The sequence below is a fragment of the Hyperolius riggenbachi genome, chromosome 7 (assembly GCF_040937935.1).
Source record: "Hyperolius riggenbachi isolate aHypRig1 chromosome 7, aHypRig1.pri, whole genome shotgun sequence".
In the NCBI taxonomy this organism is placed as follows: domain Eukaryota; kingdom Metazoa; phylum Chordata; class Amphibia; order Anura; family Hyperoliidae; genus Hyperolius; species Hyperolius riggenbachi.
In genome coordinates, this window is record NC_090652.1 from 72526862 (window position 1) to 72543613 (window position 16752).

At 45.2% G+C, this 16752-nt stretch overlaps 1 protein-coding gene across 1 annotated transcript in view; it reads left to right on the plus strand.

The window, feature by feature from the left end:
* LOC137526071 (integrin alpha-D-like) overlaps positions 1 to 16752 on the plus strand; it is a 158179-nt gene that overhangs the window by 52869 nt on the left and 88558 nt on the right. The window contains exons 9-10 of the mRNA XM_068247284.1: positions 6118 to 6262; positions 8627 to 8700. Coding sequence (XP_068103385.1) covers positions 6118 to 6262; positions 8627 to 8700 — 219 coding nt within the window. The remainder of the gene's footprint in view (positions 1 to 6117; positions 6263 to 8626; positions 8701 to 16752) is intronic.

Here is a 16752-nt window from a genome sequence, read left to right on the forward strand (position 1 = left end):
ATTCCAACTTCACAGCTTTGGAGTGGTGGTAACTTATCTGCTAAGTGTCTAAGGTGAGGCCACTGCAGGGCTGTTTTGTCAGTTGGAATGTAGGACTTGTCGACAGGAATGAAGTCGCGAGTGTAAGCTTGCTGTAACCTGATGCGGTTTCCAGAGTAGAGTCCTCGAATTTGTAAGTTCTGAACTTTTTTACTGGTTACAATTGTGTCAACAGCGGTCATTGTACTTAGCTTTAGTTGAACAGGTTGCGTATTTGCATTTAACTCTGTAGCAAGATCTTGTAAAATAAATGAGGAGTCGCTTTGTGTATCCAGCAATGCATATGTCAGAATCTCTCTATGGGGTTTTTCTACTGATGATACAAAAACAGGAACAATACTAGATGTGGCGGTGACGCACTGCATCAGTACATGGGACGTTACCTTGTGGAATATATGGCTTGCAGGATCTTCTGTAGGGGCGGAATCCTCTTTAGCTACTTCTATAGATGTTTTAGGTTTTTCTTCATGTAGGCAGGTTGGGTGGCGACGACCACATGTATCGCAAGTGTGTCGCCTTCTGCAGTTTTTGCTAATATGTCCCTTTCTTAGACACCCAAAACATATACAATTTTCAAAAATGAAAGTTTTCTTGTCTTCAGGGCTTTTTGCTGCAAAGATTGGGCATACAGCAAGACTGTGTTCCTCATTTATACAAATAGAACAAGGTGGATTCAAATCTGAGTCAAGCGCATCTTGACTTTTGAGGATGTCCTTCCTAATTTCAACACTTGTGTTAAAGACACTGGCTTTCTTAGATGATCTTTCCTCTGTAGTCCTGAGGTTCATCATAAGAGGGGAGGCTATAGGATTGCAGGCTACCCGTGCTTCCATTTGCATAAACTCTGTGAAGCATGCAAAGCTAGGATAATCTCCTGATGCATCCATTTTCTTTGTGACAACTCTGCTCCACCTATGTACAATCCACTCAGGTAATTTCTTAAGCAGTTTGTGGTTTTCCTCGCAATCATTTAGAATGGCCAGACCTTTAACATGGGGAATAGCCTCAAGACAGCTGTGCAGGAAGTCTGCAAACTCTCTGATTGCCAGGGGATCATGCGCACTAAGCTTGGGCCATTTCATTAGCTTGTCTCGAAATGCCTTTTGTACAATAAATGGATTTCCATACCTTTCTTGCAAAACTTTCAGTGCGCTCTGGTATGCTTCCTCTGAGTTCCTATAAAAATGTCCTTCCACAGCTTTACGTGCTTCTCCAGCAAGGTACCGTTTTAGATAAAGCATCTTTTCACAAGCAGGGATGGGTCTTTGATCAATGAGAGCCATGAATGATATCTTCCAATTTATGAACTTTAAAGGATCACCTGTAAATGTAGTTAATTCAGGAGGAGATAACCGATTTATTGTCAATGCACTTGCAAGTGCCTGGGCAAGGCTGGATGATTCTGCAGATGATGGAAGGCTGGGAGGGATTTGCTGAGGTTGACAAGAAACAGTTTCTGACTTCTGGAGAGGTCTGAATTCAGTACTCTGGCAGGAAAAGTCATCCTCTTCCTTATAACAGTCAGGGTCCACTTGAAAACTGCTGTAGACTTTAACTCTGGCTGCTGCTATTCTGACGTGACTTCTTTATCTGTATGTAGCTGCTGAAGCTTTGTTTTCTCTTCCTGCAGCTTTAACTGAAACTCTGCAAACAATTTTGCCTCCTTTAGTTTCCATTCGCTCTCCAGTTTGTGAAGTATTGCTTCCTGAGTCTGAATTTCCTCCATAGCCTTGGCTTGTTCTACTTTAGCTGCAAGCTCTGCTTCTGCATCTACTTGTTTGCTAGAGACCTTGGAGCTGGCATTAGAGTGGACATCTGATGTTCGTGATGGTTCTGAGTATACTGTTTCTGTGTTTGTGTGTCCAAAAACAGATCCATAATCATCTTTGTTTAATATCATCCTTACTCTGTCTTTCTCTAGCCGATCATTATAAATTGCATTATTAATCTCTAGTCGCTTACCTACAAGCTCACACATTTCTGCAGTCAGAATCACACAGGTGTCCATTTTCTTTACAATATCTGGGGTAGTAGAGTGGCTGCGTGTAAAGGATTCATAATGCTGGCAAACCTTGCAATGTCTGCTCTGAATTTCATGCTGTATTGTGTGGAGATCCTCTGGTAAACAGAATGATTTTAGTCTAGTCCTTGTCTCTTTTGCTATCTGCATCCAGGAGTCATAAGCTTTGTTAAATGCACTCTCATGTTTCATAACTTCCTGGTCATGTAATTCCTGTCCCTTCTCTGTGAGAATTCTCTCCCTGGAGCTGCATCTGACCTGTGCAGTCTTCTCTGATTCCTCTGCAGCTGACAACATTCTTAATATCTCATGCAGCTAAATGCAAATCAGTGACTTATCTTCAGGTGTTCTTTATATGCAGACTCATATGTAGCGACAAGTTTTCACTGTAACAGCCCTTGGCTTCAGTAATTATGCAGAGAGTCTCTAGACTGGTGCTTTAAGTTCAATTTTTAATCATTTCCATACAGTAGTTGAGCACCGTGAAAACTGCAAACAAAACATACATGGAACAGTTATCAATACAGAGCTAACAATCAAACAAGATGCAATAAGCATGTGAACAGGTATAACTGCAATGTACCTTGCTCCGCTTAACCAAGGGATGTCAAACTTTAAGGGGTATTATGTCTGTTTCTTAATGAAGGCACTGCTGCTTGGTCAGAATGTCCTGGAACACATACACACACTGAGCTGGGAGGAACTTCCTGTGTCCCAGATTGCAGTTCTCTGAAAGGGGGTTGGGCTGCACACACCCACACTGTTATAGAACTAAACTCAGTGTGCAGAGTAAAGCTGTGGCCATTTACATCTAGCAATATCAATTTATTGCCACCTTATCCAGTACGTATTACACTATTGGGGCTCTTGGTGTTCCCTGTTTTTATCAAACCTATATTGTTATTTTTGCAAATACTGTATATTTTGGGCTATAAGACTCACTTTTTCTCCCCCAAAAGTGGGAAAAAACTCACTGCGTCCTATAGTCCAAATGCAGGGAGTTCCTGAAATGTGAACGCCTGCCATTACGAACCTCCACCTGCCGAAATCTCGGGGACTGTGCCCATGCAGAGGAGGACACAGGAGGACAAACAGAGGACACAGGCGGACACAATGGGGCATAGTGGAGGACAGAGGGGGACACAAGAGGTACATAGGGGGCATCATCCACAAGATGCCCCTGCACCATGTATGCTTGAAAACGAAGAAGCAGTTCAGTGTGGCACTCCCAGAATGATATGACCAGTATGCAGGAAAAAACAACTGAAGCTAATGACTACTCTTTGCTACCAATACCCTTATAAAGGAATCCGAGGGATGCTGGGACATGTGCTCCGCCAATATTCATGAAAAAAAGGGTATAACAACAATGTAGACAAAGAAGCAGAAGCGTGCACCAATGTCCTCTGTGAAATCTCGCCTTTTAATCCTCTAGATTAGATCCATACACAGGGGATTAACATCAGCGTATACATTGGTATCATTGCATATACATACTGATGCTGGTAGCGGTGGTAGCGGTGGTCTGGTGGGTGCCTAGGGTGTGAAAGGGATCGGCGACAGCCGTTTCGCGTCCAACAGGACGCTTGGTCACGCTGCGTTCCACAATGTGAGCGCCCGGCGAGCCTCCGGGATATCGCGGGGAGTAGCCCCGCCCCTTCCGGGGGAATCGTCGGCGTCATAGGAGTTCAACTGAGACGTGGGGGAAGCATTTCCGGTAACAGCCTGGGGGATGGCGCTCATGCGCAAACGTAATGCATATAAATAGACGCATCCAAAGGATATAGAAAACCACCACTAGATGGGGACATCATTATGTCCATATCCACTTATGCACTCGTGCGTCCAAACAGACACAATGGGCATGCTGAATTGTACATGCCCATCCATTCCCCATACTCGAAACACCAGCGCCCCCCACGTCTCGGAGAAGTGTATTAAATGTGCAGTGTAGTGATTAAAACAACACACCTTTAAAAACAAATAGCTAGGACGGCCAATAAAGAAACAGATGACTAGATATTTTCCATGTTGTTTATACACTTCCTAAGATGGATAGTGGCCAGGATTTTAAACACAATTCATCAATGTCCACAGCGGGGTCTCCGCCTACCTCCGCTCCCAAAAATAATTTATAAAGGGTAGCGTAAAAAGTCATGATGACTTTCCCTGTATGATTAAACACAGGGATCTGGCCCAATCTAAAAACCCAAACACAAAAAAAATCAACTAGGAAAATTGACCCAGCGTTAGTCATTATAGACTCCCTATATCAACGGGTGTCCTGTGGTTTGGAACTGAAAGGGCCAAATATGTCAGCAAGAGACCCCAATGTGGGCATATAACGGACATCCACTGTACTTATGTATGTTCTGGCCCCTTCTGATGCTGGTTTCAGTGGATGTCCGTTATATGCCCACATCGGGGTCTCTTGCTGACATATTTGGCCCTTTCAGTTCCAAACCACAGGACACCCGTTGATATAGGGAGTCTATAATGACTAACGCTGGGTCAATTTTCCTAGTTGATTTTTTTCGTGTTTGGGTTTTTAGATTGGGCCAGATCCCTGTGTTTAATCATACAGGGAAAGTCATCATGACTTTTTACGCTACCCTTTATAAATTATTTTTGGGAGCGGAGGTAGGCGGAGACCCCGCTGTGGACATTGATGAATTGTGTTTAAAATCCTGGCCACTATCCATCTTAGGAAGTGTATAAACAACATGGAAAATATCTAGTCATCTGTTTCTTTATTGGCCGTCCTAGCTATTTGTTTTTAAAGGTGTGTTGTTTTAATCACTACACTGCATATTTAATACACTTCTCCGAGACGTGGGGGGCGCTGGTGTTTCGAGTATGAGGAATGGATGGACATGTACAATTCAGCATGCCCATTGCGTCCGTTTGGACGCACGAGCGCATAAGTGGATATGGACATAATGATGTCCCCATCTAGTGGTGGTTTTCTATATCCTTTGGATGCGTCTATTTATATGCATTACGTTTGCGCATGAGCGCCATCCCCCAGGCTGTTACCGGAAATGCTTCCCCCACGTCTCAGTTGAACTCCTATGATGCCGACGATTCCCCCGGAAGGGGCGGGGCTACTCCCCGCGATATCCCGGAGGCTCGCCGGGCGCTCACATTGTGGAACGCAGCGTGACCAAGTGTCCTGTTGGACGCGAAACGGCCGTCGCCGATCCCTTTCACACCCTAGGCACCCACCAGACCACCGCTACCACCGCTACCAGCATCAGTATGTATATGCAATGATACCAATGTATACGCTGATGTTAATCCCCTGTGTATGGATCTAATCTAGAGGATTAAAAGGCGAGATTTCACAGAGGACATTGGTGCACGCTTCTGCTTCTTTGTCTACATCGCCCCTGCACCATGTATACACCAGGTTTAGTATATATATTTTTCCCCTGGTTTTTGTCCTCTAAAGCTAGGTGTGTCTTATGATCAGGAGCGTGTTATAGTCTGAAAAATACGGAAAATAAAAAAAATATAGAAAAATAAGTGCTTGTTCAATTAGTGATGGAAAACTGAAAAAAATACATCTTTATTTCCATATAAAATATTGTCGCCATACATTGTGATAGGGACATAATTAAAATGTTGCAATAAGTGGGACAAATGGCCAAATAAAATGTGTGGGTTTTATCCACAGTAGCACTTTTTATAAAAACTATAATGGCCAAAATGGCAATTTTTTCATATTATTACAATTAAAATGCATTTAGATATAAAATATATCTTAGCAACATACCACCCAAAGAAAGACTAATTGGTGGCGAAAAAAAACAAGATATAAATAATTTGTTGTAATAAGTAGTGATAAAGTTATTGGCAAATGAATGGAAGGAGCGCTGAAAGGTGAAAATTGCTCTGGTCCATAAGGGGAAAACCCTTCAGTGGTGAACTGATTAAATCCACCAATACCTTCACCGATCGAACGCATTACTCATCTCCTCGCTAATTGTTGGCAAAAATCTTGATGTGTACTGACTGCTGAATAGTTAATGTTGTTTGATTCCTTTGATTCCCCACAGGTGGGCAATGCCTTCTCAGATCCACCAGCTTATGAAGAATTACAGACCATTGCCTCCTCTAGTGACCATATTTTTAAAGTCACAGACTTCTCTGCTTTGTCACAGTTCCAGAAGACTCTGCAAGATAAGATCTTTGCCATTGAAGGTGCTGGCTCAGAGATTGATATTATCTGTAATTCTTACCTTGTCCTTGGACTCTTTCTCTCCCTCGTAATTTTTCTCTTCTTCCTTTTCTCATAGAGCTCCTACTCTTTCTACTTTTGCTCTTATGTTCATCTTTCTCTTCCTCCACCTTCACATTTTCTTCTTTTACTCACTTTTTTCTCTTTGGCTCAGTTCCCACTTGAGGGGATGCACTCCGCCCATTTTGCATCCGGTCTCTGCCGCCCATTTCGCATCTGCCCGTCATCCGAAGCGATCGCCACTCCCCTGTCCCGTCACCAATCGCCACCGCTCGGTCTGTCTATATTTAACACGGAGGCCGGCAGGAGCATGGGGCTCTCCATAGGCTGTATTAGGCTTATTCTCCCTAGCAACAGGGAGAATTTTCATTGGTCCACCATTAACCAATGAGAATTCTCCCTGTTGCTGAGGATTCCCATTGGTCTTTTGCAGCCCAATGGGGATCGCCATGCTTCTTCCCTGTGTACAGAGCGGGAGCGGCAAAAAATGTCCATTCTCCACTCTTGCTGGGACCACAGCCTTACCCCCTCTCCTCTTTTTCCTATTAGCATTCTGTCTTCACTTCTGCTTTCTTCTTTCATTTCCTTTTTACGTTCTTGTATTAAATTGAGCATTCAAAGTATTTGATCAATACAGCAGTATTCTCTGCATTAAAACGAGATAATCAGATAATCTTATGGTATCCAAATTTTGATCTTACTGGGTGGGGAGATAAGAACCAAAAGAATGTTTGAGACAGCAAGTTAAGGAGCCTATCTCATGGTCAGGCATCCAAGGAAATTTGTTTCAGTTCTTATAGGGCCAGAGGTCATTCTTATCGGTCATCAAAACATTTAGCTTTCTTTAGATAGAAGATGTTGCATATGTGTCCCTTTAAACAGCCTACAGCCCAAGATAAGGCTTACATGTAAATGGTATTTGCTAATCATGACAGGTTTGTAGAAAACGTGGTCACTGTGGGGATGCCACAGTCACCTGCATGACAAGGAGAGACCAGGAGCCAAATGGAGTAGCAGTATTGTGGGGTAAGATGTTAGATCATTAGTATAAGAGTATTTATACTCACAAAGGTGGTTTGCAGTCCCTGCAATCACCGTATATCGCCAACAGGGAAATAACAACCCCCGCTCTGTATTCCAGGTCTTACTGGAGAACTAAGTTGAGACACCCTGTGTTAGAGCAACCAGACAGTAGGGATGGTGTCATTAAAGGCTGCCTCTTCACAACCAACTTTCACAGGAGGCTGAAATGATACACACACTATGGCATTTTAGTCACTTTTCATGGATGAAGTAGAAAAGTCCTGACAGCTCTCTGTCACTGGCAGAGCCACCACAGCATCAATAAAGTTGATCTTCAGTGTGTAGGACCATCACAAATGAGCCTGTTGGGAGAGCCTGGTAGTGGCCAAACTCCAAGTAATCCAGACATCCAGTAACACACCTGCCACCGTCAAAATGGTTTACAGACCCTCCCAGAGTCTCCTACTCCTCCCTGGCCACATATTGGTAGACCAGCACATTTTTGTGAAACCTGCTGATTTCTGAACTAGATTTAAAAGTATCACCAATGTTATTTTCTTTCGGAACTGTACTGAAGATTGCAATTTGAGCCACAAAACAAATGGTGATCTGCTAATGAGGTGTTTTCCAGACACCATGAAATCTAATGTCACCTCTAACTTCATCCTAACCTAATAGTTTGGATTGCATCAATAGGTTACAGTCTGTTAACACCCTCCATGGCCACTAACTATGTTGCAAGATTTATGCTGAGTTTTGAAGCTTCTTTTTTGGCTTTCAATGCTAAAAGAAATTATTTCAAAGTTAAGTTAGGTGTTTACTGTTGGCCAGTGTCTGATGATACTTAGGCACCAACCCACTGCTCACCACTTCGTATTTTGCAGATTTTGAAGATTTTACATCTTTTACTAAATGAGTGGACACTGAACATCCAGGTATTGACAGGGGATGTTCCTCTCAGGGGTAGCAAGTTGTACTGTAATGCTCTGTAGAAGGTATTTGAGAACATTGAGAACATAAGTGACTGAGATTCCCAAAGTCCAAGACACACTAGCATGTTTTTACATTATGCAATGATTACTCGTACGATGCTATTATGGCTGCTCTTTTCATTTTGTCTATTAGCTGGGTCAGTGAGTGTATGAGTATATCGTTTATGTCGACTTGTATTATGATGATTTATTTATTCCTTCTGTCGGTAGGTTTAGGTTAGAGGGTGAGGTCAGATGTTACAGTAATCTGCAGATGAGATGAAAGTCATATTCCAGGAGGACAGTAACATCACTGATGTCTCTCTTCTGTAGGACAGCAGTCACAGGATGAAACCTCATTCCAGATGGAGATGGCTCAGGAGGGATTCAGTGCCGTGCTTACACAGGTCATTACTGCATATTGATGACAATGATGACTGGTATTATGGTTAACTGCCTGGTTTTATTATATTTTACGCATGTACAGTATTTATCACTGCTATTTATTATGCAGCATGTTACAAACAAACACCACTGAACAAGGCAAAATATGAATTGCTCCTCAGAGGCACTCTAATACCAGAATTTATTCACCTGTGCCCTCCTTCTCTCCACTTTTTCCTCAGATACTGCACTTTTATTATTGCCTTCACTAGTTGTTGCTCCTCCTCAGAACAGAAGTTGCTCCTCTCTGTTATTGACTCCATTGGTTGTTTCTCTTCAAATACTGCTCCTCTCTCATTCTTTCCACTGGTTGTTGCTCCTTAGATGCTGCTTCTCTACGTCATTCCCTCCATTGGTTGTTACTTCTCAGAAGCTGGTGCTCTCTTATTACCTCCACTGATTTTTGCTCCTTTAGATGCTGTTCCTCTCTGTTATTGCCTCCACTGGTTATTTCTTCACAGCTGCTCCTCTCTGTCATTCCTTCCACTGGCTGTTGCTCCTCACATGCTTCTCCTCTCTGCCATTGGTAGAGATGGCTCGAACCTCCGATATTAAGTTTGCGAACCTCGAATGCGAATGCGAAGTTCGGGCAGGCGAACTTTCAAAACTTCAAACATTAATTCTGGCCACAAAATGATGGAAAAGATGTTTCAAGGGGTCTAACACCTGGAGGGGGGCATGGCGGAGTGGGATACACGCCAAAAGTCCCGGGGAAAAATCTGGATTTGACGCACAGCAGCGTTTTAAGGGCAGAAATCACATTGCAATGCTAAATTTGAGGCATAAAGTGCTTTAAAACGTCTTGTGTGTGTATACATCGATTAGGTAGTGTAATTAGTGTACTGCTTCACACTGACAGACCAAACTCACTGTGTAACGCACCGCAAACAGCTGTTTGTGTAGTGCCTGCTGCGCTGGACTGGTGCGCACCATGGCCAGAGTGTAGGCGATAGCGGTTTTCAAGCCCATATGGTCACCGGGCTGTGGTAGCTCAATGATAGAACAACAGTGACTGTCCAGCTGATCAAATTTGGTCTGTACACAATGAAGCAACAACCTTATTATGTTGGGTGTGCCCCCCAACACTTTCATATAGCCAGCGGTCACTGCTTCATTGTGATATGCAAGCCCCTTCACCGCGGCAAGGTAACAATCACGATGGGGAATTGACACATGTACGTGCCTTTTGTTTTGTTGTTGCAGCCGCAGTGCAGCCAGAAAAATTAGGCAGGCATGTACATACACCAGAAAAAATTGTTATTGTTTTTGTTAGCGAATTCAGGAATCCACCTGGAGTCCTGGATCCTGTTGGTTCTGGCGGAGAAGGCAGTCAAGTGGCCTGCAGGCAGAGTTACTTTGTAGGGACAGACTTAGTCTTGGGGCAGGCAGTCACACGGCGTGCAGGCAGAGATGCTGTGTGCGGGGACTGACTTAGTGTTCGGGCGAGCAGTAGCCCTCTGGGATCCATGCCTCATTCATTTTGATAAAGGTGAGATATTGAACACTTTTTTGACCTAGGCCACTTCTCTTCTCAGTGACAATGCCTCCAGCTGCGATGAAGGTCCTTTCTGACAGGACGCTTGAGGCAGGGCAAGGCAGAAGTTGGATGGCAAATTGTGACAGCTCTGGCCACAGGTCAAGCCTGCACACCCAGTAGTCCAGGGGTTCATTGCTGCTCATAGTGTCTACATCTGCAGTTAAGGCCAGGTAGTCGGCTACCTGCTGGTCAAGGCGTTGGTGGAGGGTGGATCCGGAAGGGCTAAGGCGAGGCGTTGGAATGTCCGCATGTCCGACATCACCATGAGATCGCAAGAGCGTCCTGTCCTTGCCTGTGTGGACATGGGAGAAGGATTACTGGCAGTGGCACAATTATTCTGTTGTGCTGTGACATCACCCTTAAAGCGGTATTGTCACCATAAAAATCAAATTTCAATATCAACTGGTCTGAGTGTATTACGTGATAAAGATGCTAATCCTGCATTCAAAACTTTTTCTGCTGTTATGGTTTGGAGTTATCACATACTTCAGGAGCACTAGCCCTTTAGTAGTCAGTGCCAAACAGTGCCAAAAAGTTGAATGCTGGGAGTTCTTTTGAATTCTGGGAGTTCTTTTTATCTATAATATATTCCTCCTCTTCCATTTATTTCCCTGCCTAGCTGATCACTTGTGTTTACAAGTAAGGCTGAGGTGACTCAGTGATTGGATGTGTAAATAAAAAAAAGACTCTGGAAGGAGGGCAGCTAATGAATACACAATGAGCAAGAGAAAGGAGGGGGGAAAACAAGAGTCAGGGAGGATATGATGTCAGCATTAGCTTGGCAAGATGGCCCCTGCCTAGAATAGGATTTTCTGCTTTTCCTTTGTAAAATTCACAGGAATCATTACGTGGATAGCATAATACATCTGTTATGTAAGTAGAAGTAGTATTTATCTACTTATATATGTGTTTTTTATTACTAGGTTAGCATGGGTGTCGCTTGTGCTTTAAATGCACTGTAAAGCATACTTGCCAGCTTGTGGTGCAAGTGCTGCATCCTTTCTGCCTTCTGGTGAGTTGGTAACATCTCTGCCACTTTGTGCCTATACCGAGGGTCTAGTAGTGTTGCCACCCAATACAAGTCCTTCCCCTTGAGTTTTTTTATACGGGGGTCCCTCAACAGGCTGGACAGCATGAAAGACGCCATCTGCACAAATTTGGATGCCGACGTACTGTCCATCTCCTCTTGCTCTTCCTCAGTGATGTCAGGTAAGTTCTCCTCCTCCCCCAGCCACGAACAATACCACGGTAAAGTTGAGCCGCAAAAGCCCCCTGCGATGCCTGCTGCGGTTCTTCTTCCACCTCCTCCTCAAAAAAAAAAAAAAAGAAAAACACCTTCCTCATCTAACTCATCTTCCCCACATGACTCTTCCTCCTCCTCTGTACTGCCGCAGGTGTTGAGGAAACATCTGGTTCTGCTGGTAATTGATCCCACAACTCTTCCTCCTGTTCCTGTTCACGCTACTCCACAGCTTGATCCACCACTCTACGCACGGCACGCTCCAGGAAGAAAGCACATGGGATCAAGTCGCTGATGGCGCCTTCACTGTGACTCACCATGTTTGTTACCTCCTCAAACGGCTGCATGAGCCTGCAGGCATATCGCATGAGTGTCCAGTACTTCGGCCAAAACAACCCCATCTCCCCAGAGCATGTCCTTGTACTGTAACTGTACAAATACTGGTTGACGGCTTTCTCCTGTTGTAGCAGGCGGTTAAACATCAGGAGTGTTGAATTCCAGCCAGTCGGCTATTGCTAATCCAGCGCCTCACCGGCAAGTTGTTTCTCCGCTGAATATTGGTCAAGCGTGCCATGGCCGGGTAGGACCGCCTGAAATGCCCACACACCTTCCTGGACTGCTTCAGAACCTCCTCTAAGCCTGGGTACTTACATACAAATCTCTGAATTATTAGATTATTATTATTAGATTATTAGATGCAGGGTACATGTGTCAACTTTCCCAAATTCAAAGCCGAAATGAGATTGCTGCTGTTGTCCCACACCACGTTGCCGATCTCCAGTTGGTGCGGGGTCAGCCACTGATCCTCCTGTTCGCTCAAGCAGCCAGGAGAGCTGCTCCAGTGTGACTCTCAGCTTTGAGGCAAGACATTTCTAATATGGCGTGACACCGTCGTACCTGGCATGCAGCATAGGCCCTGGGGAGCTGGGGCTGTGTAGCTGGAGAGGAGATCACAGCAACCAGTAGAGTAGCACTGCCACTCAGCAGAGGAGGAGGAAGACGACGACAGTGAAGAGGATGTAGGAGGAGGAGTAGGAGGAGAAAGAGAGGAGGTGGCAGCAGGCCTGCCTGCAAGCTGTGGAGGTGTCACAACTAGGTCAGCTGCACAGCCATGTACCCCCTGCTTGCCAGCGGTCACCAGGTTGACCCAATGGGCTGTGTAAGTAATGTACCTGCCCTGACCGTGCTTTGCACGCCAGGCATCCGTGGTCAGATGGACCCTTGACCCAACGTTGTATGCTAGAGATGACACAACTTGCCTTTCAATTTCATGGTACAGTTTGGGTATCACGTTTTTTGAGAAATAATTGTGGCCTGGTATCTTCCACTGCGGTGTCCCAATCGCCACAAATTTTCGGAAGGCCTCAGAGTCCACCAGCTGGTATGGTAACAGCTGGCGAGCTAACAGTTCCACCAAGCCAGCTGTCAGACGCCAGGCAAGGGGGTGACTGGCAGACATTGGCTTCTTCTGCTCAAAAATTTCCTTCACGGGCACCTGGCTGCTGTGGGCAGAGGAGCAGGAACCGCTCAAGGTGAGAGGTGGAGTGGAGGAGAGTGGCTGTGAAGGTGCAAGAGAGAAAGCGGCTGAAGATAATGCACCTGAAGGAGGAAGAGCAGAAGGAGGGTGGCTTTGCTTTTGTGTGCTTCTTTTCCTCAGGTGGTCTTCCCATTGCAGTTTGTGCTTTTTCGTCATGTGCCTTCGTAAGGCAGTTGTCCCTACGCAGGTCTTGGCCTTTCCACGGCTCAATTTTTGGTGGCAGAGAGTACAGATGGCATTGCTCTCATCTGAGGCAGACACACAAAAAAATTTCCACACCGCTGAGCCCTGGGGTGATGGCACTATGGTGGCGTCAGCAGTGGCCGTTGAAGGGCATGTTGGTTGGCTGTCCACAGGGGGCGATACATGCCGCCGGACACTGCCACAAGCTGTTTCTGACAACGAGCTCCCCCTGCTTCTTTCAGCAACTCGTCTCCTCCTACTCCACTCTGACTCCCCCTCTGAACTGTACCCCTGGTCATCATGTCTGTTAGGATCCCACGTGACATCCATATTCGTATCATCATCATCGTCATCATAATCATCCTCCACAGCTTCGCTTCTATCAGACACCTCATAAACTGCACCAACAGCAGGTACTTCATTATCCTCCTCACACCTTACGTCCATAGTCACGCCTAACTCAGACATATGAGGTGGTGTAACTTGCTTAGCGCCTTCATCTTGTTGTAACAATAATGGCTGTGAATCAGTTAATTCCCCACCAAATAACTCCTGCAAAGTGTCAAATGTAGCGGATGTGGTACTTGTAGTAGGGCTGGTGGCTGCGGAAGATGAGGTGTTCTGTGTTAAATAGTCAACTACGTTATGACAATCTTGGGAGTTGATGGGACGCGTCTTCTCCTGAGCACTGTACTTTGGTCCATGGCCGCACAAAATCACGTCAGCACGACCTCGAACATACCTGCCGTGTGGCCTGCCTCTGGCTCTGCCTCTGCCTGTTGTTTTGTCCATATTGGGGTGGGATGAAGTGAAAGGCATGCACTGACTTGACAATGTGCAGTCACACAGGTGCAGTGGAAGGTATGCAGGGACTGGTATTACAATACAATGTGCAGCTGTCACACAGGTGCAGTTAACAGGTATGCATGGACTGGTATATAAAACAGCGTGCTGTCACACAGGTGCAGTGAACAGGAATGCATGTACTGGTATTACAAATGTGCAGCTGTCACACACACAGGTGCAGTGAACAGGTATGTACGGACTGGTATTACAAATGTGCAGCTGTCACACACACAGGTACCGTGAACAGGTATGCAGTGACTGGTATATAAAACTGCGTGCTGTCACGCAGGTGCAGTGAACAGGTATGCAGTGACTGGTATCAATACAATGTGCAGCTGTCACACACACAGGTGCAGTGAAAAGTTATGCAGTGACTGGTATATAACACTGTGTGCTGTCATGCAGGTGCAGTGAACAGGTATGCAGTGACTGGTATCAATACAATGTGCAGCTGTCACACACACAGGTGAAGTGAACAGTTATGCAGTGACTGGTATAAAACACTGCGTGCTGTCACGCAGGTGCAGTGAACATGAACAGGTATGCACGGACTGGTATTACAAATGTGCAGCTGTCACACACACAGGTACACTGAACAGGTATGCAGTGACTGGTATATAACACTGCGTGCTGTCACGCAGGTGCAGTGAACATGAACAGGTATGCACGGACTGGTATTACAAATGTGCAGCTGTCACACACACAGGTACACTGAACAGGTATGCAGTGAATGGTATATAACACTGCGTGCTGTCACACAGGTACAGTGAATGTGAACAGGTATGCAGTGACTGGTATCAATACAATGTGCAGCGGTCACGCACACAGGTACACTGAACAGGTATGCAGGGACTGTTATATAACACTGCGTGCTGTCACGCAGGTGCAGTGAACGTGAACAGGTATGCATGGACTGGTATTACAAATGTGCAGCTGTCACACACACAGGTACACTGAACAGGTATGCAGGGACTGGTATATAACACTGTGTGCTGTCACACAGGTGCAGAATCAGAATCAGAATCAGAATCATCTTTATTGTCGCCAAGTACACCGATTGGTGTGCCCGGAATTGCTTGTGGTTCACATGGCAAATGGCAGTTCGGGAACATATAACAACGCAAGGCAAACATACAAAGCAAACATTTAAAGCAACAGCCAACATATAAAGCAATGGCAGGATTGAGTCTTGGGAGGGTCAGAGTTTACAGCTATGAGGGAGGGTTTCCCTGAGGGCTAGAGTGTCTCAGTGGTCGGGCCTGGTGGTGGTGGTGGTGGGGGTCTTGAGTTTAGCGAGTTCATCAGGAGGACCGCTTGGGGAAAGAAGGTGTTCATGCGCCTGGTGGTTTTGGAGGGGATGGATCTGAAATGGTAGGGGCTCGAAGTAGCGCCTGCCTGGGTGGGAGGGATCGAGTAAGATCTTGGAGGCCCTTGCCTTCATTCTCATGGAGTAGAGGAGATCTAGCGAGGGTAGGTGGGTGCCAATGATCTTTTCTGCTGCGTTTAGCACTCTGTTAAGTTTGTATTTGTCCCTGGCGGTTGCTCCTGCATACCAGAAGATGATGGAGCAGCAGAGGATGAACATGAACAGTGAACATGAACAGGTATGCACAGACTGGTATTACAAATGTGCAGCTGTCACACACACAGGTACACTGAACAGGTATGCAGTGAATGGTATATAACACTGCGTGCTGTCACACAGGTACAGTGAATGTGAACAGGTATGCAGTGACTGGTATCAATACAATGTGCAGCGGTCACGCACACAGGTACACTGAACAGGTATGCAGGGACTGTTATATAACACTGCGTGCTGTCACGCAGGTGCAGTGAACGTGAACGGGTATGCGTGGACTGGTATTACAAATGTGTAGCTGTCACACACACAGGTACACTGAACAGGTATGCAGGGACTGGTATATAAACAAACTTTTTAAAACAGTTTTTAACCACTTTTAATGCGGCGAGGAGCGGCGAAATTGTGACAGAGGGTAATAGGAGATGTCCCCTAACGCACTGGTATGTTTACTTTTGTGCGATTTTAACAATACAGATTCTCTTTAACATCTGAACCAACTCATTCAGGTTCACAGCTTGCTTTGTGGTCACTGTGATATCTCTCCTTTCACAGGCAGTTAATAATTTTGTTTCTTGGCCCCATATAAGAAAAACCTCATTTGCCATGTTCTGAACAGTGTTTACAGCAGATTTAAAAGGGACAGAGCATCATTTTTAACTCCCAGAGCAGCTCAATGGCAAGTAAAAAATGCATGCAAAAAATGTGACTCATTATAAAAAAAAACTTTCATTTTACCTCATCTTTTTATATTTAAGGGTTAATTACAGGCAACATTGTTCTACTTCCTCTTCTTCCTCCATCTGCAAGCCAGTGGCAAGCAACAGAAAATGAAAGGCAGATAAGGACTCTTCTAATTAGACTTAATTGCTCACATGCTAAGATCAAATAAACCCATTAAGCATTAGGGAGGGGCAAGGAAGGGTGACACTGTTTTAAGTGATGAGCTAAGTCACACATGGTGAACTTCCCACCAACCCTGGATAATGGCAGTGGAAAAGGAGTCTAAGGGAGGAGGGGGGTGTTAACTTCTCAAACATGGCAGCCCTTTCAGTTATTTGAAGCCAGGAACTGCTAGGGTCCCTTTAAAATA